Source organism: Canis lupus, chromosome 11 (genome assembly GCF_011100685.1).
Source record: "Canis lupus familiaris isolate Mischka breed German Shepherd chromosome 11, alternate assembly UU_Cfam_GSD_1.0, whole genome shotgun sequence".
Classification (NCBI taxonomy): Eukaryota; Metazoa; Chordata; class Mammalia; order Carnivora; family Canidae; genus Canis; species Canis lupus.
In genome coordinates, this window is record NC_049232.1 from 64,564,479 (window position 1) to 64,590,810 (window position 26,332).

At 38.6% G+C, this 26,332-nt stretch overlaps 1 protein-coding gene and 1 long non-coding RNA gene across 8 annotated transcripts in view; one reads left to right on the plus strand and one right to left on the minus strand.

Annotated features, from left to right (window-relative positions):
* The window catches only part of TMEM245 (transmembrane protein 245), a 102,058-nt gene that overhangs the window by 33,190 nt on the left and 42,536 nt on the right, over window positions 1-26,332 (minus strand). For all 5 annotated transcript variants that reach the window (XR_005367135.1, XM_038553056.1, XM_038553055.1 and 2 more), the window contains 6 exons: window positions 23,754-23,836; window positions 17,687-17,777; window positions 10,382-10,480; window positions 7,163-7,294; window positions 2,854-2,976; window positions 2,579-2,724 (listed from right to left, as the gene is read on the minus strand). Coding sequence is in view for 4 of the 5 variants with exons in the window: in XM_038553056.1 (XP_038408984.1) it covers window positions 2,579-2,724; window positions 2,854-2,976; window positions 7,163-7,294; window positions 10,382-10,480; window positions 17,687-17,777; window positions 23,754-23,836 (674 nt within the window). In the remaining variant the exon portion in view is untranslated. The remainder of the gene's footprint in view (window positions 1-2,578; window positions 2,725-2,853; window positions 2,977-7,162; window positions 7,295-10,381; window positions 10,481-17,686; window positions 17,778-23,753; window positions 23,837-26,332) is intronic.
* LOC111098127 overlaps window positions 1-26,332 on the plus strand; it is a 47,770-nt gene that overhangs the window by 15,419 nt on the left and 6,019 nt on the right. For 2 of the 3 annotated variants that reach the window (XR_005367138.1, XR_005367137.1), the window contains exon 3: window positions 15,025-15,193. This is a non-coding gene — a long non-coding RNA (uncharacterized LOC111098127). The remainder of the gene's footprint in view (window positions 1-15,024; window positions 15,194-26,332) is intronic. The other variant, XR_005367139.1, reaches the window with a different exon arrangement.

The window sequence follows — 26,332 nt, forward strand, 5'->3', positions numbered from 1 at the left end:
TTTTTTTCAGTTTTGAGAACGATTAAGATTACAGTTCTGGTACTGAGGATTTAAACTTTTTCCTATATTAAAAATATGATAAAATGAATGGTTTTATACCAGTATCCTTTGGAACTAAGACATGGGCTACTGTTATAGTGCATAATTAGTATGTATAATCCCAGGAAGAAAAGGCAAATCTATTTTGTGAAAAGGCATATATCTTTCCTATCCCTGTAGAGGACCATATTCTTTCTAACTTCAAATTCCTTGTGAGCCAGAAACTTGGATTTTTAGTTGTTAGCCTCATGTGTCCATTTGAACAGTCCTAAAGCACCACAAATTTAACTCATAATCTTCTGCCCCAACTAGCTGGAAGGCACCACGGTATACCAGAAGGATATGTGCTTTTTCTTTCTTTTCTTTTTTTTTAAGATTTTATTTTTAAGTGAACTCTAAACCCAACGTGGAGTTCGAACTCCCAATGCTGAAATTAAAAGTCGTATGTTCCACCAACTGAGCCAGCCAGGTGCTCCAGGATATGTACTTTCAATCAGCTGGACCAAGGTACAAACCACAGATCTGCTTACCAATTCCAAACAACCATGACATTAAAGAACTAAGTTTAAAACAAAGGAGTTGGCATATTTGGTATGAAAACAAAGGTAACTGGAATGACAGAGGACAGTTGACCAGTGGTTCACTCTAAGAAAGCAGAAGGAGAGAAAATTCAAGAACTATGATTTGAAGACAGAAAAGCTTTTGTGAGAATAAGAGTCAGTGCTAATAAAGGCTATTTCAAGAAAATGAAGTATCTTTCTTAAAGTTCTTAATGGGACAAAATAGATATTTTTCTGTAAGGCTTGGCTTTAGTCAATGGACTAAAGGATTTTGTCACCCCTTGACATGATTCATTCATTAGTTTTATCATACTGGGAAGGTAGACAGCTATTTTTCTTTTTGGTAGAGTTATTTACATAAACTTCCTTGAGTCAGACATAGGTAACTCATATAAACTAACGTGACTTGTTAGATTTTTCAGCATTTACTCAATAAAGATGATAACCAATGATCATATGGACTTAGAAGGGATGCTAAAGCCAGCAAGTGTCTTTCCTGAAGACAGCTTCACTCTGAAAAACTGTTACATTAGATAATATACTCCCAAACTTGGAATTTTTAATAGATGGTCCCACACAGATATCCAAGAGCACCATAGAGGATAAGAGCATTTTTAAAAATCCAACCTGGAGCAGCCCCGGTGGCGCAGAGGTTTAGCGCCGCCTGCAGCCCAGGGTGTGATCCTTGGGGCCTGGGATCAAGTCCCACATCAGGTTCCCTGCGTGGAGCCCACTTCTCCCTCTGCCTGTGTCTCTGTCTCTGTCTCTGTCTCTCTCTCTCTGTGTCTCTATGAATAAATAAATAAATAATCTTTAAAAAAAATAAATAAAAATTCAACCTGATGGCCAATGAAGTGAGATATTGATGAAGACATTACCCAGGCCTTGCTAGTAGGAAAAAGAAAGATAACCCAGCAAACTTTGTAGAAAGAATATATTTTAGGAACATGCATGCTATTTGAATGTAACTAAGGGTTTTCCAGAGACCAAAGTGGTATCCTCAATCAATTGTTAAATGAGCGCAATGAAGAAATAAACCAAGGTCAGTCAGACAGAATTATCAGGGCAAATCAAGATTTCTAAGAAAGACGACTTCCAAGCAACACTATTTCTTAAAAGTAAGTAGAAACTTACTTTTGCCAGGCAAAGATTCACTATTCAAGTTTAAGGGCACTTAGTAAACAACTTCTTAGAAAAAGCAGCTCTGATGGATAACATGAGGATTTAATTTGGGCAGCTATGTGCAAGCAGTAAAAAATATACTAGAACCTAATGAGCTAAAAACAGTGGGGATGAGAGTGGGGAAAAAGCTGAGACAGGCCTGGGCTGCAAAGGGCCTCTCCCTACCTGAAATGACAAAGAGGAAAATGACTTGGAAAGTACATATGAAGAAACAAAGTTGAAGAATCATCTCACTCAGAAGCCACGCCTGCAATACACGGACCCCACAAGACATGATGGAAGTTTCTGGCCAGAACCAGTAATGCACACATAGCCTGGGACTTGAAAATAATAATAATAAACTTTGCATTTCTAGTATCCAATCTACTCTCATGCAAAGGGCACAGCCTGGCTACAAGGGAAGACAGGAAGAAACAGACTATCAACTGCCCCTCCCGGAGCACAGCTGCAGTTTCTGAGAACAGGAGGGCTCTGAGAGAAGGGGAGGTGTTTGTGTGGTGCCAGAGGTGGTTCTCCCCAACAAGTGACATGATGACAGGAACCGCAGCTAGAGTAAGAGCCTGCAGTGGAGGAAAGAAAGGTGGAACTCACAGGACAGCAGGAAACTGGATCTTTTTCTGATCAACACTTGCACTGCTCACGTTATTCTCTCACAAGGAAATACGAAATTTTGAAAATACCAGGGTCTCTCACTAGCTTAGCACCAAATGTTATTAGAAAGGCTCAGGACAGAAAGCAGGCTTCTCAGAGAAAGCAGTTTCTGATGGAAAGAAGAGCAGCATAAATCTTCTCCCTACCTGATAGCTTCTTCCACAGACTGGCCAATTATATTAGAAGAAGGGCCTGGCTGAGACAGTGGTGTCAGGCTTATCACCCACTTCACTGGCTTGTAGTACTCATCACTGGAACTTAATAGATAAAATAGTGTGGTCAGGAAAATTATCTGCAAAACAAAGGATAGTATCTCCTAAAAAATCACATTTGGAAACTAGAGGAAGGAAACACAAATGGAACCAAGAATATGCTTTACTACAGAAGGACAGGTGACATGCACTTATCTATATGTACATACCAGAGACAGCACGAAATTGAGAAGGGCGGTCCCACTGTAGAAGAGGATGGTCAGGAGTGTGGTGACAGTAGTGAAAAGCAGGCTCACATTCCGGCTCATGACAATCCACAGAGACTCTAAGATCTGATGAAGAGGGAGAGCCAAACATCAGCACTAATCCTCAAGGAAGAAGTTTCTACAGCTCTTTATTGTACTTTTTCTTTCTTTTTTTTTTAAGATTTTATTTATTTATTCATGAGAGACACAGAGAGATAGGTAGAGATACAGGCAGAGGGAGAAGCAGGCTCCCTGCAGGGAGTCCAATGTGGAACTCAATCCCTGGACCCTGGGATCATGACCTGAGCCAAAGGCAGATGCTCAATCACTGAGCCACCCAGGCACCCCTCTACTATGCTTTTAATACAAGTGTATTAGAACCAGAAACTGAAAAAACAAGAACTGAGTATTATTTTAAATGGAAAAAAAAATCATCTGAAAGCATCTGAAGACTGAACAATAGTAAGGAAAATGGTTAAGAAAATCATGGTGAATCTAATTCCAAATCATATTAAGTAGCCATTAAAGAAATCTCTATTATAACACAGAAAAACATTTTATGATATACTGTAAAGCTTAAAAAGCAGGAAACAAACATTTTATATATGGCATGATTAGAACTACGTAAAAATGATATGCAGAGAAAAAAATACCTATAGGAGAATATGCCAGAATGCAATCTGTGTAGGATCACAAGTGCAGACTATGAAAATTCTAGTATTGGTTTTAGCTGCCCCCTCCCACTTGCCACCTCCAACTTAGATTCACCTAGAAATACATAAGCATTGTAATTTCACTTCAATAATTTCATTAGAATTGGGGGGAATCCCTGGGTGGCTCAGCGGTTTAGCGCCTGCCTTCGCCCCAGGGCGTGATCCTGGAGTCCCTGGATCCAGTCCCACACTGGGCTCCCTGCATGGAGCCTGCTTCTCCCTCTGCCTGTGTCTCTGCCTCTCTCTGTGTCTCTCATGAATAAATAAAATCTTTAAAAAAATTTTTTCACTAGAATCATAAGCTGAAAAATCTTTCTTCAGATAGATGATGACCCTTATATCAAAACCCAAGACCTACTGCCTTCATTTACTCCATCACCTGCAAATTCACTAGAGCCAGTTATTAAAATAGTTATTAATAGATGTTAAATATTACTAAAAGAAGATGTACAATATTTATGGCACACCTACATGTTTCCATTTCCTATCTCTTCGGAACTTAAATTCCCTCATGATAACATCTGCTCCCTGTGACAGAAGCAATGCAGATGATGTGATCTTCATTTTATTTATTTATTTTTTTTTTTTATTGGTGTTCAGTTTACTAACGTACAGAATAATACCCAGTGCCCGTCACCCATTCACTCCCACCCCCCGCCCTCCTCCCCTTCTACCACCCCTAGTTCGTTTCCCAGAGTTAGCAGTCTTTACGTTCTGTCTCCCTTTCTGATATTTCCCACACATTTCTTCTCCCTTCCCTTATTTTCCCTTTCACTATTATTTATATTCCCCAAATGAATGAGAACATATAATGTTTGTCCTTCTCCGCTGAGTGAAGTAAGTCAGTCGGAGAATGATCTTCATTTTAAAGATAGACAAACTGAAGCTCAGAGATTTTTTTTTTAAATTGCCCAAGGGCCTTGAAGCTAATAAGTGGAACTAGAGCTGGGACCAGAAGTCTAATGTCTGATTTTATTTTGGTGTGCCCTTTCCAAAACAGCAGTTCTGTTTTTTGTCATATGTGCAAGTTATACCATCTGTTCTATGAAAGGACTATCCATTCCTTTCCTATCTCAAATGTACCACTTATAAAGGCATATTCTGTTGTCTCTGGCGTTTCTTGCAAACCTCAGCTCAGTCTTCATAAGAGAACTTTTGCAGGCTGGTGTCATTTACAATAACTCCTTACAGAAAATCTTGAAAATGCTTTGCAATGCCTACAAAAATATGCATGACTGACCATTTGACCTTGTGGGATAAAGAATGAATGAATAATGCCACTGATTCCAAAAATCAAACCAACAATGCCCTTACTTGTGATTTTTACATGCATTCTTTTGGGGGCTTCTGTCATTTTGGAATTTTTATCAAAAAAATGTTTAAATAGTTTCTGGGTCACACTGATAGGAAATACTCTATGGTAATTCTTACGAAATTAACTGAATACACGAATTGTAGACTGGCGGTCCCCAACAATCAAATAACCTTTCTATGTACCCCAAGGGGATTAGGAAGAAAGGTTCAGAATGTGACAGCTATTGGATATTACAAGTATGAAGGCAGAAATAAGAAATAAAAAATTCGATCAAGAGCTGACCCTCATGCTGTAAGATTTTTTTTCTGATGAGCTTGGTAGTGATATGTGATTGAATGTGATTGTTTTATACTCTGTAAGAGTATGTGTTGATATTTAGATGATATACAGAAATCAGAGAACCAATATTCCAAATGACCAGTGCTTATTACAAAAGCATGCAAGAATAAAAGACCCATTTCTAATCAAGATAGATCAATGGACTTGAATATAAGACAGTAAAAGTTTATTGATATGGTTTCAAATTCCACACAGCAACTAACCTTTAAGAAATACCATTTGTTGAGTTTTGGTGTAGTGTCAAATAGCCACAATTATCAAAAAAAGCTATTAAAAGACTCCCCTCTTTTGCAACTATGTATCTGTACAAGGCTGGATTTTCCTGGTATACTTCAATCAAAACAATGTATTCCAATGGACTGAATGGAGAAGCAGATATGAGAATCTAGAGACTAAGCAGCTTTGCAAAAACATTAAAGAAAGACTCTTCCTACTAAATTATTTTTTGTTTTGGAAAATGGTTATTTTGTAGATGCAAAAAATGTGTTAATATGTAACGTTATTTTTAGTGAATTGATAAGTATTTTTAAAGCTCTCAGTTTTAACTGCCAATATCATAATAATCAACAGAACCCATATAAACAAAAATCCTGGAATCCTCAGATAAAAAAGTTTCATGGCCACTGGACTAGAGAAAACAGAAGGAAGGGACTATCAAAACCATAAAGTCTTAGAGCTGAAGGGCATGAATCTCTAGATTTAACTCCAAATTGAGATAGCTGTATTAGGTGAATGGGAGGAAAGGCAAATGTGAGTGCAGGGATGGGGGAAGGAACCAAAGGTGTTGCAAGAACACTGAGAAACTTCAAAATCACATCTTTATCATCATCTTCCTATCAGGAAGTCAAAATATAATACTGAAAACTACAAAACCGAGCAAAGATACATAAACATTATTTTGGAAATTTAGAGCTAAATACCCAGAGAAAGCTAAAAGAATTGATAGCTATTTCTGGAAAATGAGACTGAAGTGGAGAAGCACAAGGCAAGGGCATGGTTATTTTTTACTAAAAAAATCTTAAAATAGTTTTGACTCTCTGCTATGGTCATCTATTAGTTTGATAAAAATCTAATTTAAAAAAATCTAGTAAAAAAAATAAATAAATAAAAATAAAAAAATCTAGTATTGTGGGGTGCCTGGCTGGCTCAGTTGATAGAGCATGCAGCTCTTGATCTTGGGGTTGTCAGTCTGAGCCCCACTTTGGGTGGAGACATTACTGAAAAATAAAATCTTAAAAAAATATCTAGCATTACAAACTTCAACTTTTGTTAATGTGATGGAAGTCATGAGTCTATTCATAAGAAAATTCCTCTCATCTCTTGTGAAAAGCGACATGCCAAGACCCTTTAAAAAACACACTGTGGAACCAAGAGGGTCATAAAATTTCATCAGTGCTGCAAGCTGTTCCTTGCTGCCTTTGACCTTCAGCAAATGAGGCAGAGAGGTGGGTGGTACATGGCCGGAGAGTGGGCAGAAAATAACATGCTGAGCCTCCAAAGAACATCCAGTCTCTCTGACATAACTGGAACCGTATTTCCATCTGCCAAAGACTCTACCCACCAGAATGGCTGTCCTCTCCCTAGTGGTCCAGCTTGGAGATGTTCTAGTCAGCGTAGGGGGACAGGGAGACCTGCATCTGAGAAGCTGAGAGTCCACAACACTGCACAGAGGCTTCCAGATTCAGCATCTCTCAGTTACTCTCCAACCACAGAGGTGGCACCAGGGGGACTGCTCCGGAGGCCTACAGTGTTCAGACACCTAGTGCATTTAGAACTCTCAAAATTGTAGATGTTTTGGCATTAAAAACAGGGTAACTAAAGGCCTCTTAGTGTGCGAGGAAAACTGGAAATTAGCATTTCTATTTTCATTTCTAAGTCCAATTTAACTAAAAATAATATTTCTTACCGAGAGAAATGTCTCAATGTTCTCGTGAACAAAGGAAGCAATATCTTGCCAGTCCAGAATGTCTCCCAGCCAGCTATTCTGACGATTTATATGCATCTTGTGTCCTTTGTGTCTTCCAGAATGCGTTACATTCTATGGAATAAAATGGTTCAGACATGAAATTTCCATCTTAGCCCAAAGCATAAAAAGGATAAATACCCCCACTTTGGTTTAGATCCACTTGAGTATTTTAGTAGCTACTCAAAGGTGAGAAATTTTGCATTCTTTAGGAAATCAGCTAAGAAGTCCATCTAAAGACCTGAAATATGTTTTCCTGTTTACCTTCTCAATACCATGTGTCAGCCTAGCTCAAGTGCTCCCTTCCTAAATATATTTGTGAACAGAGTTTATTCCTCAATATACATATAACTATACACCAACACAGCTTTTTTTTTTTTTTTTTTCTTTTCAGCCCCTCTACCTTTTTTGGGGGGGGTTTTGCTTTTTTCCTCCTTTCCTCATCAACCTAATCTTCCATACAAGATAATGAGAGCAAGGAAGAGAAAAGAATATAAAGTGCACCTGAAACTAATACAATGTTACCTATCAATTATATCTCAACAAAATGTGGGGGGAAATGAAAAAAAAAAGAATGGGAGAAAATCTAGCTTTTCTATATGGAAGATAATTACACTGACAAGAATACAGGAATAATTATATTTGAAAGAGATATGAATAAATAAATGAGTAGTGAGGTTACCATTCAAAAACAGAAGTAGTTTTTTAACACTTTGTTTACATTCTGACACTTTTGCTAAAGGCACAGTGACATCTCTTCATTATGCAATGAAAACATTAGGTCCTAAAGATGTAAAGAAAGCAATACATCTATCTATTTACAAACCTATGTTTTTATTTTTTTTTTAATATTTTATTTATTCATTTGAGACAGAGAGAACGAGCTGTGGGGAGGGGCAGAGGTAGAGGGAGAAGTAGCTTCCTCCTGACGCAGGCTGATCCCAGGACCCTGAGATCATGACCTGAGCCGAAGACAGACACTTGACTGACTGAGCCACTCAGCTATCACAAAACTATGCTTTTAAAACACTGACCTCAAAAACAAAACAAAACAAACAAACAAAAATAAACAAAAAAAAAACCACTGACTTCCCTAGACTATAAAATGAAGCTTTTTAAAGGGGGTAAGGGATAGAAAAAACTACTAGTGGGATCCCCGGGTGGCGCAGCGGTTTGGCGCCTGCCTTTGGCCCAGGGCGTGATCCTGGAGACCCGGGATCGAATCCCACGTCGGGCTCCCGGTACATGGAAGCCTGCTTCTCCCTCTGCCTGTGTCTCTGCCTCTCTCTCTCTCTGTGTGACTATCATTAATAAATAAAAATTAAAAAAAAAAAAAAAAAACTACTAGTAAGCAAAACCCTAGAGTTAGCAGAGGGAAAATGTACCACCTTTCCAACTGACCAGTTCTTCAGCAGATAATTCCCTAGAGATTCCTCAATTATTTCTAACCTCCCTCCCATCTTTGAAACCCACAAAAACCAACATTGTTCCTTTAATTCATCCCAGGGGAAGAGTAAAAACAGGTCACTAAGCAACAAATTCAAATCTGAAACTGAGCTTTCCTCCCTTCCACCTCAAGTTAAGAGGTTGGTATGTACATGGTCCTCTTCTCCTTATGGTCAACCCTGTGAAAAATGACCACCAACTTGTCCCATTGCCTACCTCCTTTCCCACTGGACAGTCATCTTCCACAGCACGGGTCCTGGAGGCCCACAGGCCCTGCCAACCCAGTGTGCAGCAGACCCCACACAACCGCCTGCTTTCAAAACCAGCATTTGTATATTTAGTGGAAAATGACAGTATTTTCCATCATTAATGCTGAAGTAAGAGTATATCAGCAAAAGCAGCTGACGAGGGTGATTAAAAATAAAAATTTCCAGGGATGGCTGGGTGGCTCAGCGGTTAGGCATCTGCCTTTGGCTCAGGGCATGATCCTGGGGTCCCAGGATCGAGTCCCACATCAGACTCCCTGCATGGAGCCTGCTTCTCCCTCTGCCTTGTCTCTGCCTCTCTCTGTGTCTCTCATGAATAAATAAATAAAATCTTAAAAATAAATAAATAAATACATAAAAATGGAGCTAGACCAAAAATTGAGATGGGGCATCAGTATAAAATATACATCAGACTTCCAAGTCTTGTAAGAAAAAAAAACAAAGGATCTAAAATATCTCATTAAGATTTTTTTCTACTTGCTTACATATTGAAATGATAATATATGGGGGTATAGTGGGATATGTGAAATATTATTAAAACTAATTTCACCTGTTTATTTTTAGCTTTTTAATGGGGCCAGTAGAAAAATTAGCATTATATATGTGGTTTATATTGCACTTCTACATAACAAGATTAAGATGCTGTTGAAGATGATGAACACTGAATAAAAACACTACATCACCCTACGACCCAGCAATTGCACTGTTGGGGATTTACCCCAAAGATACAAATGCAATGAAACGCCGGGACACCTGCACCCCGATGTTTATAGCAGCAATGGCCACGATAGCCAAACTGTGGAAGGAGCCTCGGTGTCCAACGAAAGATGAATGGATAAAGAAGATGTGGTTTATGTATACAATGGAGTATTACTCAGCTATTAGAAATGACAAATACCCACCATTTGCTTCAACGTGGATGGAACTGGAGGGTATTATGCTGAGTGAAGTAAGCCAGTCGGAGAAGGACAAACATTATATGTTCTCATTCATTTGGGGAATATAAATAATAGTGAAAGGGAATATAAGGGAAGGGGGAAGAAATGTGTGGGAAATATCAGAAAGGGAGACAGAACGTAAAGACTGCTAACTCTGGGAAACGAACTAGGGGTGGTGGAAGGGGAGGAGGGCGGGGGGTGGGAGTGAATGGGTGACGGGCACTGGGGGTTATTCTGTATGTTAGTAAATTGAACACCAATAAAAAATAAATTAAAAAAAAAAAAAAAACAACAACACTACATCACGGGGACTGGTGGGTTCCGCCATGGACATGAACCATCAAATCAATCTAATGTTCAGTGACCTAAAGTTTAAGACCTTATAGTTTAAAAATTCCAATAAATGATATCTCAATGTTAATATCTATCTAATTAACATCTATCTAGTCAACGAGTCTGTAAAATTAAAAGACTTTAATTTACAACTGAAATCCTCTAATAAAATAACTTACCTTTACAAACCAAGAATGGTACAATCTGTCCCAAAGTTCTAGTACTTGCTTTTCAATCATAGCAGTATTGTTCACCTTATCTCCCAGAATTTTATGAAGCTGGAAAAATACAGATATGATCTGGTTTAATATGTCAGACAATAATCCAGTAAAATTAATTCATGCTGGGTCTTTACATTTGTTCCAAATCAAACTAAAATGTTCCAGACTATTTAATTGCCTCTAGGCCATCTTATCATCTTTCCTTAACCATCTTATCATCTTTCCTTAAGCTATACTCTTCAATATTCCTGGCCAATTTCCTTGCCTTTCTTGGCCTTTTGCTTCTCTCTGTTTTTGGGGTCTCTGAGAGAGCTACTTCCAGTTGTAAGAGAATGGTACATATGAAGCCATGATCACTGACTTAGCAAATCTTATTTGCCCAGAGAAGAATCTGTTGCAGATGGCCCAAGTGCTCATCCATTACACATAAATCTCATGTTACATTTACCACTGGTAAAGAATTACCACTGAACTTCAAGTAAAATTTTAGGACCTGAGCTATACACACACATATTTCCCATAGTTTGCTGAAAGACATCAGGTCTCCGAGTTATGACTAAAGAGACTGGCTTCAGGATCTGTGGGAATCAAGCACAGTAAGACAACTTTGAGGAAATTTATTCATTATAATACCCAATGTTTTATTACTAAAACATAGCATAACAGTAAAGTATTTATTTGTTTATGGAATGCATGGGAGTGGGGAGGAGGCAGAAGAGGAAGATAAATTTTTAAGCAGGCTCCATGCTTAGGGCCTGATGTGGGGCTCATTCCCACAACCCAGACCATGACCTGAGCTGAAATCAAAAGTTGGACGCTTAACCAACTAAGCTACCCAGGTGCCCCAAAGACATTTTTAAATATATACTAATTTGTAGTCCCACTTCCTTATCACAACTGTTTTCATTTTTCCATATCCTCTGTAACTTTCTGTCTTTTATAGATATAATTTAGAGTTCTTCATCACTAACCTTCATCTTTATTTTTAATTGTTCCATATTAGTTCATTAAGTTTTGTGGTTTTTTTAAGATTTTATTTTTAAGTAATCTCTATACACAACTTGGGGCTCAAACTCCCAATCTCAAGATCAAGAGTCACACGCTCTACTAAATGAGTCAGTCAGGCATCCCAGTTTATTAAGTTTTGATATTATTTTATCATCATGCAATCATGGGATAGAGATGGTTCCCAATTTTTAATGTCACAAGTAACACTGCAATGAATGTCCTTAAACACAACTTCCTTCTTACTGATAGTAAGATAAATGTACAAGAATCAAAGGAAAGAGGGACTTTTTTGGTACTTGCTATGCTATGCATTGCTAAATTGTCTTCTTTAGGGATTGTATCAATTAATATTTTCCAACATTGTTTAAATAAACCAAATTTTCTAAAGACTTATGGACAGTGTGCCTGCGTGGCTCATCTTGTTAAGTATCTGCCTTTGGCTCAGGTCATGATCCCAGGGTCCTGAGATCGAGTCCCACTTTGAGCTCCCTGCTCAGCGGGGAGTCTGCTTCTCCCTCTCACTCTGCTACTCCCCTAGCTTGTGTGCTCTTTCTTTCTCTCCGTGTCAGATAAATAAATAAAATCTTTTTAAAAAGACTTATGGACTAATAAACTTTTAGATAATAGGTGTGAAATCGTAACCAATTATTTATACTTTTCTTTTTCAGTTACAAGAGTGACCATTTTTCAATGTATATTTTCCTTTGCCTGGACTATCCACACCTTTTGCTCGCTTGGCACTGTTATAGATATCTGAACCATTTTTTAGACATATTTGATGCAAACACATCTGCTCAATGTTTTCCTCTATATTTTATTTATTCATAAACCAAACACAAATTAGTGAATATAATAAAAGGCATTTATCTTTGCACAGCATTGCACAATTTCCAAACGGCTTTCACCTACATTATGTGATCTTTACAACTCCAAGAGTTAGGCAGAAAAAAAAGGTTTTTATCACCTTTGTTCTTCCAAGATGAGAAAGCAGATTTAGAAAGGACCCATGACAGACCCAAAGCCAGGCAACTATCTGGTAGAGGTAGGATTAAAAACTCAAATACTCTTTCAACTACAGCATATACAACCTATGAACAAAGAACACCTAACACAGCAAGCTGCCCAAAATAGCTAAAAGCCACAATTACCCCAGTTTAATTTCCTTTAATTACTTTAAATTTGTCCTTTAAGTATCACAAATGTCAGATACTCTCAGACTTCCTACTACCAATTCTTTCTGTCATTGTCTGCTCAGTTTCCAAGATCCTCCTTTAATCATAAGAGCCCCCAGTCTAAGCTGTCTGCATAGTGGCTTTTGCCACAATAAAGCATTATCTCAAACCTGCATCCTTTTTATCATCGCACAACAGTGAATAACTCTACAACACCACAACTATTGAGGCAGAATTCAGCATCATTTCAAATCTGTGGTGCCGCCAACCATAGCAGAACATCACAAACCTGAAACATTATCCTGTAACATTACAATACGTATTGCAAGTCACAAGGAAGACTGGGCCAGAGAGCATGGAGCCTGATGGTCATGTCATTGCTACCCAGGTTTCAGAAGAAACAAGAAAGCACAGACACCATTGTTGGTACATGAGATGCTCTTTGCATACAAGAGACAATGAAGCACTAAGAGTAGTCGGAATGCCATTTGGGAGCTGGGTAACGTAAGGCGAATAACCTCATCTATAAAATGGGGATAGTGAGGGATCCCTGGGTGGCGCAGTGGTTTAGCGCCTGCCTTTGGCCCAGGGCGCGATCCTGGAGACCTGGGATCGAATCCCACGTCAGGCTCCCGGTGCATGGAGCCTGCTTCTCCTTCTGCCTATGTCTCTGCCTCTCTCTTTCTCTCTCTCTCTCTCTCTGTGTGTGACTATCATAAATAAATAAAAATTAAAAATAAAAATAAAAAAAATAAAAATTAAAAATTAAAAAAAAAAATGGGGATAGTGAGTCAGTGGGCAGTTCTCTGTTCTCACTTTGCTTGGAATCTTGACAGAATTTACCACCGCTGACCAAGTCTTTCTTGAAACATCTCTCAGCCTCTAGGACACACAGGATATTCTTCCCACCTCACAGGTTACTCCTCCTCAGTCTTCTCTACTGGCTCACTTCTATGACTTTCAAAAGCTGGAGTGTTCCAGGAATCCCTCTTTGGTCCTCTTCTGTCTGTATTGTCTCCTTAGGCCATGTTATGAGAGAAACTGTGTCCCTCCTAAATTCATCTGTTGAAATCCTAATGCCCCAGGACCTCAGAAGGTGACTGGATTTGGTGATAGAGTCTTTATTTAAAGAGGTAATCAAGTTAAAATGAGGTTGTCAGGGTGGGCCCTACCCCAGTATGACTGGTGTCCTCATAAAAAGAAGAGGCTAGGAGACAGACACACACAGAGAGATGAGCATGTGAAGAAGACACAAGCATCTACAAGCCAAGGAGAGAGGCCTTAAAAGAAACCAATCCCACCAACACCTTGATCTTGGACTTCTAGCCTGCAGAATCATGAGAAAATAAATTTGTGTTATATGAACACCCAGCCTGTGGTACCTTGTTATGGCAGCGCTACCAAATTAATACTGTTCATCTCTACTGATGGGTAGAGTGATAGGTGCTATCTGACGATATTCAAATTTCCACCTACAGCCCAGATCTCTTCCCAGAACCCCAGCTATGTATGTCCAATTGCCTTTTCTGAAATCTTGACTTAGAGGTCTGATAGGTATCTCAAACTTAACACACCCCAAACAGAATTATGACTGTCTGTAAGTCTCCCGTGACCCCATCACTTTCCAAGTCTGTCCATCTCAGGAAGTGGCACAGCAACCCTTACAGTTGGGTAACCGAAAACTTCCTTCCCTTTCACTCCGTATCCAATTACAAACAGTAATTCCTAGAAGAACCAACCTCAAAACTATACCCCAAATGTGACTTCTTCTCTCAATTCCCTTTTCTACCATCCTCATCCAAGTCGTCAACAATCTCCCCTAGACTACCAGAATAATCTGAGCCAGCCCCTTGCCCTCTCCCCCATTTCTGCCCTTCGCTCCACAGAGCAGCCAAAACGAGCTTTCGATATCCTAAATCAGGCCATATTCCTTTCTGCTTTAAATCCATGTTTACCTTTGTAACTAAATTAAAATCCCAACTTCTTGTTAGGACCTGTGGCTTGTCCTGTCACCACATCCCTCATTCCAGCCATACTGGCCTTCTTTCTTTCCTTCAAGTTTGTTCCTTTCTATACCCTCATTTTGAAATGTTCTTTTCCCAGACCTCCAGTCTTAGTGAAAGCATCACCTTCTCAGAGACATTCTCTGGCATTCTAGCTAATACATCACCCTGGATCACTCTCTATATTACCTTGTCACAGCACTTTTAGGTCATTTTGCAATGGTTACTTGTTTCATGTCTGCCTCCTCTCATGAGAGTAAGCTCCTGGAGGGTGGTAACTCTTTCTGATTTACTGCTTTTCCCTAACACTTACAACAGTGCCTGGCACATTTATGGACTGGCTGTCACTTTCTTTATTCTAGTCATGGGAGAAGGGACATTCAAAACGCATTCACAACTTACTCTCTTGCTGTTTCAGGGCAGCATCTCCAGATACAAATTTTGGAAATAACATATCAAGCAGAAAGGTAAGCTCAAGCAAGGATATTGAATGAAGAAAGTACACTGGATTTGAGAAAACAGCAAACTAGCAGATCTGGGTAGAAACCAAATAATGCATGGAGGATACGGGAAATAAAGCTGACAAGGTAGGCTGGGGCAGGTAGACAGGAACCTTCTCTGTTCATACCTAAACACACCCTAAAAAACTCTTCTTTTCCTGAATGTGACCTTTTCCTCAGGCTTCAACCCTTTCTACAATTCAGTCTCCTTAGGACCCAATTTTTATATGATTTTTTATAGCTGGATAAGATTAGAAAAGCTACCTTACAATTTCAATGGTTCTTTTTCCAAAACAACTTTATTGAGATAATTCATACATCTTACCCACTTATGCATATAATTCAAGGGTTTCTTTTAACATATTCAGAGTTATGTAACCATCACCACAATCAATTTTGGAACATTTTCATTACCCCAAAAAGAAACTCCATACTCACAGCAGTCTCTCATTTCTCTCCATTCCTCACCCGCTCCCCCCCCCCACCGGAAACCACTACTCTACTCTCTGTCTTTATAGATATATTTCTTCTAGACATTTCATATAAATGGCATCATATGTATGTGGTCTGCAGCTTCTTTCACTTAGCATAGTGTTTTCAAGATTCATGCATGTTGCAGAATGTATCAGTGCTTCCTTCCTTTCTTTGGCCAAATAATATTCCATTATATATATATACCACATTTTATTTACCCATTCATCACTCAATGAACATTCAATGGTTGGTTTTAGATATTTTCCCCGTGTCTTCCAAATCAGGCTAATGACTATGTTAACGGCTTTTGTTAGCAATACCCATCTCTCTTCAACTGTCTTCCCTTTTCGAGTCTTGAGCAAAAGGTTTCAGATCTTTTCTCTAAATAATTTGAAATTCATTTCCCTAAAATCTAAAGCACAGTTCTCCAACTCTTCCCAAATAGGTAAGAATTCCAGAACTCAAACAGATAAACCAAAGAACTAAATTCCACGCTTTCAGCAGAGTAAATCATACAACATAGTTCTAGTGGTCTAAAAGGCTTCTGCAATGGCTGGATCTTCTTCTCTGATAGTTAAGAGATCAATACCCAAAAACTTATATTTTACTTACTCAGCAAATATTTTTTAAAGATTTCCATGTGACGTTTGAATAGGTTACCTGGTACGGACTCAAGAAAATCAGTTACATAGGTCTTTCTCTGAACTTTTTTTTTTTTTTTAAGATTTTATTTATGTATTCATGAGAGACAGAGAGAGACAGAGACAGAGAGGCAGAGACACAGAGGGAGAAGCAGGCTCCCTGCAGGAAGCCAAAGGCAGATGCCCAACCGCTGAGCCACCCAGGCGTCCCATTTCTCTTAATTTTTTACTCGATAAAAATTCCATCCTTATGTTCGATTACTGTACGAATGCATAATTTTCAAGATAACTTTTTTTGAGGTTTTATTTTCTGAATTTTGAGCAAGGAATCACATGATACTTTTTTTTTATGGGCAACAAATCTTGTCAATCCCTAGATGTTTCCTATTACTTCACTATATTGTAACTCCAAATAACCTTCTTTTCCACAGGTAATACTGGGGAGAGGGGGTACCCCAAATCAGTATCATGGAGGCTGACTCTCATCTGCACTGTGTCTTTTCTTCTATCCTTCACCCCCCTCCACAAAGCTTCAGACAAGGTGTTCTCAAGCATACTCCTGCATCCTTATCTTGGCTCACATAATCACCCCTTAAAATACACACTTCCTTCTCTTCAGTCATCTAAAACCTATCATTCCTTCACAATTTATCTCAATGAGTGACACATTAAAGCACCTAAGCCAGTTCTAGGCATGTATTTCTAGCATGCTACAGTAGAAAGAACAAATAATTTAGAATTACTCTTCAGTTTGAAACCAAGCTGCAATTTACTACATGACCACTGGAAATTTACTTAGCCTTGCTAAGCCTGTTTCTTCCTCTGTAAAGCAGGCAAAATAATTCAGACTACTACAGGTTTCTTGGAAAAATTAAATGAAACAAACCAGAAACTGCCAAGCACAGTCACCAGCAGATAACATTTAATATTTGCTAGTAACTTTTTTTCCTCCATAAAGTCTTATTTGACCACCCAATCTTAATGATCATTCTGTACCAATGCACAAATAATGAATACTTACCATGAACAAACAGTAAGGGACCAATCTCTCTGTTCAGGCTACTAGCACTACTAAATACAATCATTCAGAAAGTCTAATTTCCTTGTATGTTTCTTGTTGACTTGTAGACTTAAGCCTATTTCAAAAACAGAAACTGGGACAGCCCCGGTGGCTCAGCGGTTTAGCACCTGCCTTCGGCCCAGGGTGTGATCCTGGAGACCGGGATCGAGTCCCACGTCGGGCTCCCTGCATGGAGCCTGCTTTTCCCTCTGCCTGTGTCTCTGCCTCTCTGTGTGTGTGTGTGTGTGTATCTCTCATGAATAAATAAATAAATAAAATCTTTAAAAAAAAGAAAAACAGAAACTGTTCTAAAGAGAATCTCCATTTATACTTCATCAAAGCAGGAAGCCCCTACCAATGACAACCCTGCAAAGAAAAAACCACAAAGAGAGGCTCTTCCCTTACCTTGTGAGTTATCCATTCTCTTCCATACTGGTATACGTTGTTAGCTGCAGAATTGAGGGCTCTTTGGACTACTTGAGCCTCAGGAAGCCAACTAATTTAAAATTAAAAAAAAAAAGAAAGAAAAAATTAAAACTAGTACATTTTTAATGTACTGTATCAATAACTCTTAGAATTCCATGTATTTAAAACAATCAGTAACTGACAAATTATTGATCAGTCATCACACATGGATACAAATGAATCACATGCAGGAGTCCTTGACTTCAAGCCTAAACACTTAATTCTACTATTCGAGATTCCCTTCAAGCTTTCCGTAACTTTTAGACTCACTTCCCCCACAACCTCCCTTTCATTCTGCTCTGCCTGGTTTCTCTGTCCATACATGTCTCTGCTCTACTGGTGCTAAGGTCATTGCCTTAGCACCAGTAGAAGTGGTTCTGGGTCACTAGGATAGTCAATATCTGGGACAATGGTTCTCAAAGTATGGTCCATGAACCAACAGCATCATAACTGCCTGGAAACCTGTTAGTCATGCAAATTCTTGGGCCCAGGTCCAGACCTACTAAAAAAGAAACTGGGCTGGGGCTAACAAGCTCTGAAAGTGATTCTGATACATGCTGAAATTTGAGAACCGCTGATCTAAGAAACTAAGCAAAGAAATGAGAGAGAAAAAAGGAAAATTAAGAGGGTGAATCACTGTTTTCAATTTTTTACCCACTGAAGATCTTTTTCTTTAAGATGTGAGGAACTCCTGAGCCGAGTTTCAGCTATACAAGGAGCTGCATCTACAAGCTTCACTCTTTGCACCATGAGAGACAGCCTCCCTCCCCGCAATCCTGTTAACTACACAGGCTGTATCACCTGCCTTAATCAGTAACACACATATGCCCCAAGTTTTGTACACTAGAGATGTTGACATTCACAAATTTAATAGTCCTGATTTCAACTATCCATGAGTGATGACCAAAGATCAAGGCAAGCAGTAACTAAATACTTTCCTGAGGCCTAAATATGACACACGCTACAAAGCTGGCTTATGAGAAAGAATCAATAGTCAAGTCAAATGTGTAATGTACTCAATTTACAGAAATTTTAATATACTTGTAGTAATTTATATAGTAAATCAGAAGTGATAATTTGCTTCTGTGTGTGTGCAAGAGGGACAGAGAGAGACACATGGTCATAAAGAGAAAAAGCCAACTGCCTCTGACAGCCAGAAAAGTGATGCCTAGGAAAGCATTTGTCTGTAACCAGAGAAAAAGGCACTTGGAGGCATTAGAAAGTGAAATGTCAAATTGGTAATGGTTTTAATCTTTAATATTAACCAGTTCTTCCTACACTCCAAATAAAATATTCCTGAAACTTTTGGCAAATTCTCAAATATTTCTCAACAAGTGAAGACAAAACTTTAGAGCTGATTATAAATGTAATAATCTAACTATGAAAATGTGAACAGGAAATTGAGATCTTTAAATAGAGATGGGATTTGGGAGAAATTAAGTAGCTCTTAAATTACTCTAGTATTTAGAGGTTCATCAGTGCTTTGAAGGAACTGCTGAATATTTTCAGTTTTCTGGCATGACATTTTATGGGGAAAATTATAACCTCTAGTGTTAAAGTATGGGGATTCATATTAATATTTGAATAGATCTTTAATGACTAACAAGTGTCTATTAGGCCTGATAAATTCTTGCTGGCTGTGAAAACACTTTGCCAACATGTACACACAGGTGTCCTAAGAGCCACAGATAGGAAGAGCTGTCTTGAGGCCAAGTCAAAGATCTTGGCTCTGTCCAGATCACATGAGTGCCCTCTAGGAGACAAAGGGCCAAAAACACTTGAGCAACCTTGGCTGAGACAAGGTGGATGTGCCTTGACCTTATACCAATCAAAGCCATTCAATAACTCTTGTACCCTAAGAGGGATCCCTCAGGAGAAATCAAGTTCCTACAAACTGACCCGGACTACCCCAATCTTCCTGGTTAATCTGTATCAAGATATGACCTACAAAGAGAAAAAAACAATTAAAAACAACTTAGCTTAGCCTGGATTCCTCCCAAGTAATAGAAGGGGGAAGTCACATTCAGTATCATTTTAATGCCATCTCCTAATGAGGGTCATGAGAATCAACAGGCTTGAGACTAGTTCACAGAAAGTAGGACATGGACTCCAAGTGAACAGAACCATCCGAGGCAAGAATTAAGATGTGCTCCACCTTCAACTTTATTTTCTATGAAGCTCTGTAAAGATGACCCTGTCCTGTCTTTGTCACCAAACACACTCACCAAACACACTCATGGGAAGTCGAGGTACCTACTCAGGGTGTAAAAATGTGCACTACATTGGAAGAAAGTGTACCTGATCAATTTTTTCTTTTTAATGATATATTTATTTATTTGAGAGAAAAAGTATGTGTATGTGCGCTTCTGAACAGGGGCAGGGGCAGAGGGAGATGGAGTGGGAGAAGAGCAGACTCCCCGGTGAATGGGGAGTCCAATACCAGGCTTGACCTCAGGACCTGGAGATCATGACCTGAGTGTAAACCAAGAGTTGGTCACTTAACCGACAGAGCTACCCAGGCACCCCTGACCCATTCTTAACTCTTTCTCCTCCATTAGGTATACACATGTGAATTTTCCACAAAGTCAACTGCCATCTTCAGAACAGGAATCCACTGAGTACTCAGACTTCAAGAGCCATTAGTATTCATATCCACCTCCATTAATCTGCTACAAAAGAATCACACTTTTCACAAATCATCAAAGTCTAAACAGCTTTTAAAAACCTTCATACATGGGACACCTGGCTCAGTCAGTTGGGCATCTAACTCTTGGTTTCAGCTCAGGTCATGATCTCAGGGTTTTGAGATTAAACCCCAAGTCGGGGTCCTGCTCAGCACAGAGTGTACTTGGGATTCTCTCTCTCTCCCTCTGCCTCTCCCCCAGCTCACATGTGCTTAAATAAAATAAATCTTAAAAAAAGAAAAGAAACCTTCCTATATGGAATATTACACAGTAATAAAAGGGAACACACTAGCAATACATACAACATCTTCATTGAATTTCAACAGAATTATGCTGTAGATCTGGCTAAAAAGGGCCGGCATGAGGAAGCCTGTGGTTATGGAAGAGCTATGTATCTTGATGGTCTTGATAGCTTACAGGAAGCTACACATGATAAAACCGCAAACACACACACACACATACACACAAATGTCCATTTCCTAGTTTTGTTATTGTATTATAGTAATGCAAGATGACATTAGAGGAGGTGGCATGAAGAGTCCATGGGACCTCCCCATGGACTCTTTCTTTGCCAGGCCCTGTGAATCCAGAAGTATTTCAAATTTTAAAAATGAAAACAAGTATTTTTTATTATTTCTTAATATTTTAATTATTTGAAAGGGAGAGAGAGAGAGAGAGAACAGCAGGGGGAGGGGCACAGGGAGAGAGAGGAAGCAGACTCCCCACTGAGCAGGGAGCCCAAAATGGGACTCGATCCCAGGACCCTGAGATCATTACCTGAGCTAAAGGTGGACACTTAACTGATGGAGCCACCCAGGCGCCCCAACAAGCAACTTTCTAAACTACTCTGATCTGGAGCTCCACAGATTATATGTGCCTTCAATTTTGTAGCAGAGATAGTCCTATTGCAATAGAAAACCAGTACAGAGGGGCTCTAGACTTGTTTCCACTACAGAAGAATAACCACTGAAGAAGGGGGGCCACTGAGATATCAAGGCTGCCAATCTTTTAACTTCAAGCCAGATCTCTCTCCTGAACTACACACCAACATAGCCAATGGCCTACTGGATGCTTACACTTATCATTGGCACTTCAGACTCAACAAGTAAAAAAGTGAATTCTTTCCCACCGTATCTGCTCCTCAATTTACTATGCTGGTGAATCTACCATCATCTTCTAACTTCCAAAACCAGAAACACAATGCTAGATTTTTTCCAACTATATCCAATTAATCACCAACTACCCACCTTAAGGTCTTATAAATCTGTCCATCCTGTTCATTTCCACAACTGTCCATAATTAAGGGCTTCATCATCTCTCATCTGGTTTACTCCAAATTTTAACTGGTCTAAAAGGCTCAAATCTTGTACCCTGTCATGTTTTCTCCACAGTACAGAGGGAAACATTATTCTAGAATGAGTCTGTTTATGCCACTTCTCTTCTTCTATCTTTAATCAAGATAATGAACATTATCACTCTCGAGTTTCCTTGTGCCTCTATGTACTCCTTTCCCAGAGTCCACTCCTACCCACAGACAACCACTGATCCTTCTGTCACTATAGATTAGTTTGCATTTCCTAGAACTTAGCATAAATGGAATCACATTGTATTTTTTTTGTCTGACTTCTTTCACTATAACTATTTTGAGATTCATCCATGCTGCTACATATACAGTTCATTTTTATTTAATCCTAAGGATCATTCCTTTGTACAGATATACAATTTGTAACTAACCAGAAACACTAAGGACAAACACTTTGAGTATGCTGTGGATAACAGGAGATAAGTGCAGAGAAATATATTGTGAAAGACATCCTTTTAAGGATATTCAAATATCTTTTTTTTTAAGATTTATTTATTTATTTATGATAGACAGAGAGAGAGAGGCAGAGGGAGAAGCAGGCTCCCTGCCGGGAGTCCGACGCGGGACTCGATCCCGGGACTCCAGGATTGCGCCCCGGGCCAAAGGCAGGCACCAAACTGCTGAGCCACCCAGGGATCCCCTCAAATATGATTCTAACCAAATTCAAGAAATGTCCAAGCAGGTTTTACATAAAGGAATAAAGTCAGTTGAAAGGAGACAATTAAGCTACATCTCAATTTACAGCCTTAAAATTGGCAGGATATTTCCTACTTAAATTTAAATTAGTGCCTATCCTGGAGTCAGTAAAAAAAAAAAAACAAAAAAACAGGCCATACATTTGTCATCAAATTCAATACAGTGACATAAAATCTCTCACAAAAGCCAAATTAAGCAAGTACACAAAAAGATCCTCTAAGAAACACCTGGGTGGCTCAGTCAGTTCAGCATCTGCTTTCAGCTCAGGTCATGATCCCAAGGTCCTGGATGGAGCCCCAAAGTCGGGCTCCCTGTCCAGCGGGAAACCTGCTTCTCCCTCTCCCTCTGCCACTTCCCCTGCTTGTGCTCTCTCTCTCTCTCAAATAAATAAATAAAATATTTTAAAGAGAGAGAGAGAGAGTCCTATAAGGCAGAGGTTGGCAGATTTCTTCCGTAAAGGGCCAGAGAGTAAATATTTGAGGCTACTGGGGACATAAAACCTGTGTTATAACTACTCCATTCTACCTTTTCTTGCAGCCCCAAAACAGCCATAGACAGTAGGTAAACGAATGGCTATGGGTTTGTTTCAATTAAACTTTACAGAAACACGGGGCTGGATTTGGCCTTGAGCCACAGACTGCCAACCCTGCCTATACAATACAATACAATGTGAGGGCATCTGGGTGGCTCAGTCCATTAAGCATCGGACTCTTGGTTTCAGCTCAGGTCATGATCTCAGGGTAGCAAGATCAAGCCCTCCATCCGGGTCTGCACTCCACTGCGGGTCTGCTCGGGATTCTCTCCCTATCCCTCTGCCCCTCCTCCCAGTCACGCTCTCTAAAATAAATAAATCTTTAAAATGACACGATGTGGAAAAACCGCTGACCTTACCACTGGGGGATTATCTCAATTTGCTTAACCTTTGATCCTGATTCCTCATCTGTGAAATGAGAACAGTCTCTTCAACCTCCTCAGTCACTGTGAGGAACACAGGACACAGCTGAAAATGCTTTGCAAACCATAAACATATTATAAACTGTAAATCTCAATTCAAATATAAAGACATTTACCATAAACTGTTTCCAAAATCTTAGGTACTTCCCTCTCCCTCATCCCCCAATACATGCCATTCTTATACAGCAATGACAACAGTCATCAAAGCTTTTCTCTTCCAAAGTAGCTGCATCAGTGAAGATCAATTTCATCCAAATACATAATGAACCTAGGACATCCATTTCTATTTTTGCCAAAATAATATTCTTACTTTGCCCACTCAGGGTGATTTGCTAGAGTCTCATTTATCAAATTGCTTGTGACTTCAATCATGTGTACACTCTCTTGATGTACCTGTATTATGGATAGGAGAGAAAAGAATCTCAATAAAAAATAAGCCAAATTTAACATTTTTTATACTACTATTGGAACAATGCTTTTAGAAACAAATAATTACACATCTTAGTTTCAATTAGTTTAGAAACCTGTACTGAACAGCTATTATACATAATGCCCTATGACACTCACTATGGAAAATAAAAAGTACACAATAGCTCCCTGACTTCAAGAAGCTCAACAACTTCAGGAAAAATTATATAAAAAGATACATCTAAATACTTATACACAAGACAAGCACATTCAGTTCACACACACACGTGTCTGCAGCATAAGTAACCAATATCAACACTGCATAAGCTTAAAGAATTATGATGCAGTGTGAAACACAAGAAAATAAGGAATTCTATAAGGTTTCTGAGTTTAAAAAAAAAAAAAAAAGCCAGCTGAAACTGCATCTCAGAATTTACCAAGAAAATAAGGAATTCTATAAGGTTTCTGAGTTAAAAAAAAAAAAAAAAAAAAAAAAAAAGCCAGCTGAAACTGCATCTCAGAATTTACCAACAAAACGAGGGGAATAGGGATGCATGGATCAGTCAGTTAAGTGCCCGACTACTGATTTCAGTGATCTCAGGGCTGAGACTGAGCCCCAAGTCAGGCTCCCCACTCAGCATGGAGTCGGCTTCAGATTCTCTCTCTCCCCCTCTGAATTAATTAGCTAATTAATTTTTTAAAACAGGAGAGGGATAAAAAGAAACAAGTCAGTTTCAGAGAACATTCTCTGAATTTTACTATTTTTAAATTAGGCACACTGAGCATATAATTTATCCTGGTGCATTCCATGTTTACTCGAAAGAACATGATTCTCCTGTTGTCATTTCACATTGGTTGATAGTGTTTTTCAAGAGTTCTATATTCTTACTAATTTGCTATCTACTTATTCTCTCAATTATTGCAAGATGAGTATTACTGAATCCCTAACTACAATCACTGGTTTATCTATTTCTCCTTTTAATTCTGAATATTTTGCTTTACATATTTTAGAGCTCTACTGTTAAGAACATACTCATTTAAACTGCCATATCGTACTACAGAATCACCTCCTTTATCATAATGAAAAGCCCACATTTCTTGTCTTCAGTAATATTTAACTACATTGTCTAATATTAATATAATCACTCTACAACTCTTATGTTTACAGTTTGTGTGGTGTATCTTTTTTCATCCTTTTACTATCAACCTATCGCTTTGAATTTAAAGGTTAAATAACTTATAGATACCAATTAGCCAGAACTTGCTGTTCTATACCCAGTCTGAAAAATTTCTGCCACTTGATGATTTAATTGCCTCCCATCTAATATATGCATTGATACAACTGGATTTAGATTTGCCATTTTGTGATTTGCTTTCTGCCTCATCCCTATTGTTATTCTTTGTGTTAAGCAACTATTTTTTTTAGTATACCATTTAATTGCCTCTTAAAATCTGTTAGTGGTTGCTATTCATCTTAATCTTACCACATCTTTTTTTTTTTTAAAGATTTTATTTATTTATTCATGAGAGACACAGAGAGAGAGGCAGAGACACAGGCAGAGGGAGAAGCAGGCTCCATGCAGGGAGCCCAATGTGGGACTCGATCCCTGGACCCCGGGATCACGTCCTGAGTCAAAGGCAGATGCTCAACTGCTGAGCCACCCAGGCATCCTGATTACTACATCTTAATTTGTCACAGACCACCTCAAGTTAATGGTGACTTCCAATAAAATATCTGTAAGAACTTCATACCACTATAATTGTTTCCCAGTCTTCTTTGGGCTATGGTTATGCATATATAGTTTCATCTCTGTGCATTATAAATTCTACAATACATTGTTACAACTTTTCTTTAAATAATTGTTGTTTAAATAAATTGAAAAAGGGAGAAAATAATTTTTATATATACCTACATATTTACCAAGTGCTCTTCACTCCTCCCTTTGGATAAAGTTAATTCTGGAGTCACTTCTCAGTCTGAAGGAATTCCTTTAGCATTCCTTATAGTGTGGGTCTGCTATTCACAAATTCTCAGTTTTGGTTATCTAGAAATACTTTTATTTTGGATTTACTTTTATAGTTTCACTGATTATAAAATTCATGGTTGCCCAGTTTTTTTATCCCCCCAAGACTGAATATATCATTCCAATGTCTTGTGATACTCACTGTTTATTATGAGAAGTCAGTCATTATTTATTTTGTTGTTCTCCTATGTGTGATGTGTAATTTTTCTCTTGCTTCCTTCAAGATTTTTTTTCTTTCTTTGGCTTTTACTAGTTTGACTATGATGAGTGTCTAGGTACAGTTTTGTTTTGTATAGATTTATTCCACTCAGCATTTGTTGAGCTTCTTGGCTATTTTAATGTTTTTCATCAAACTTCATACATTTTTGCCCATTATTTCTTCAAATATTTTTTCTAGTCTTCTCTTTCTCCTTTCATTTTTCTGGGATACCAATTCCATGTCTACTAGAATCTTTGA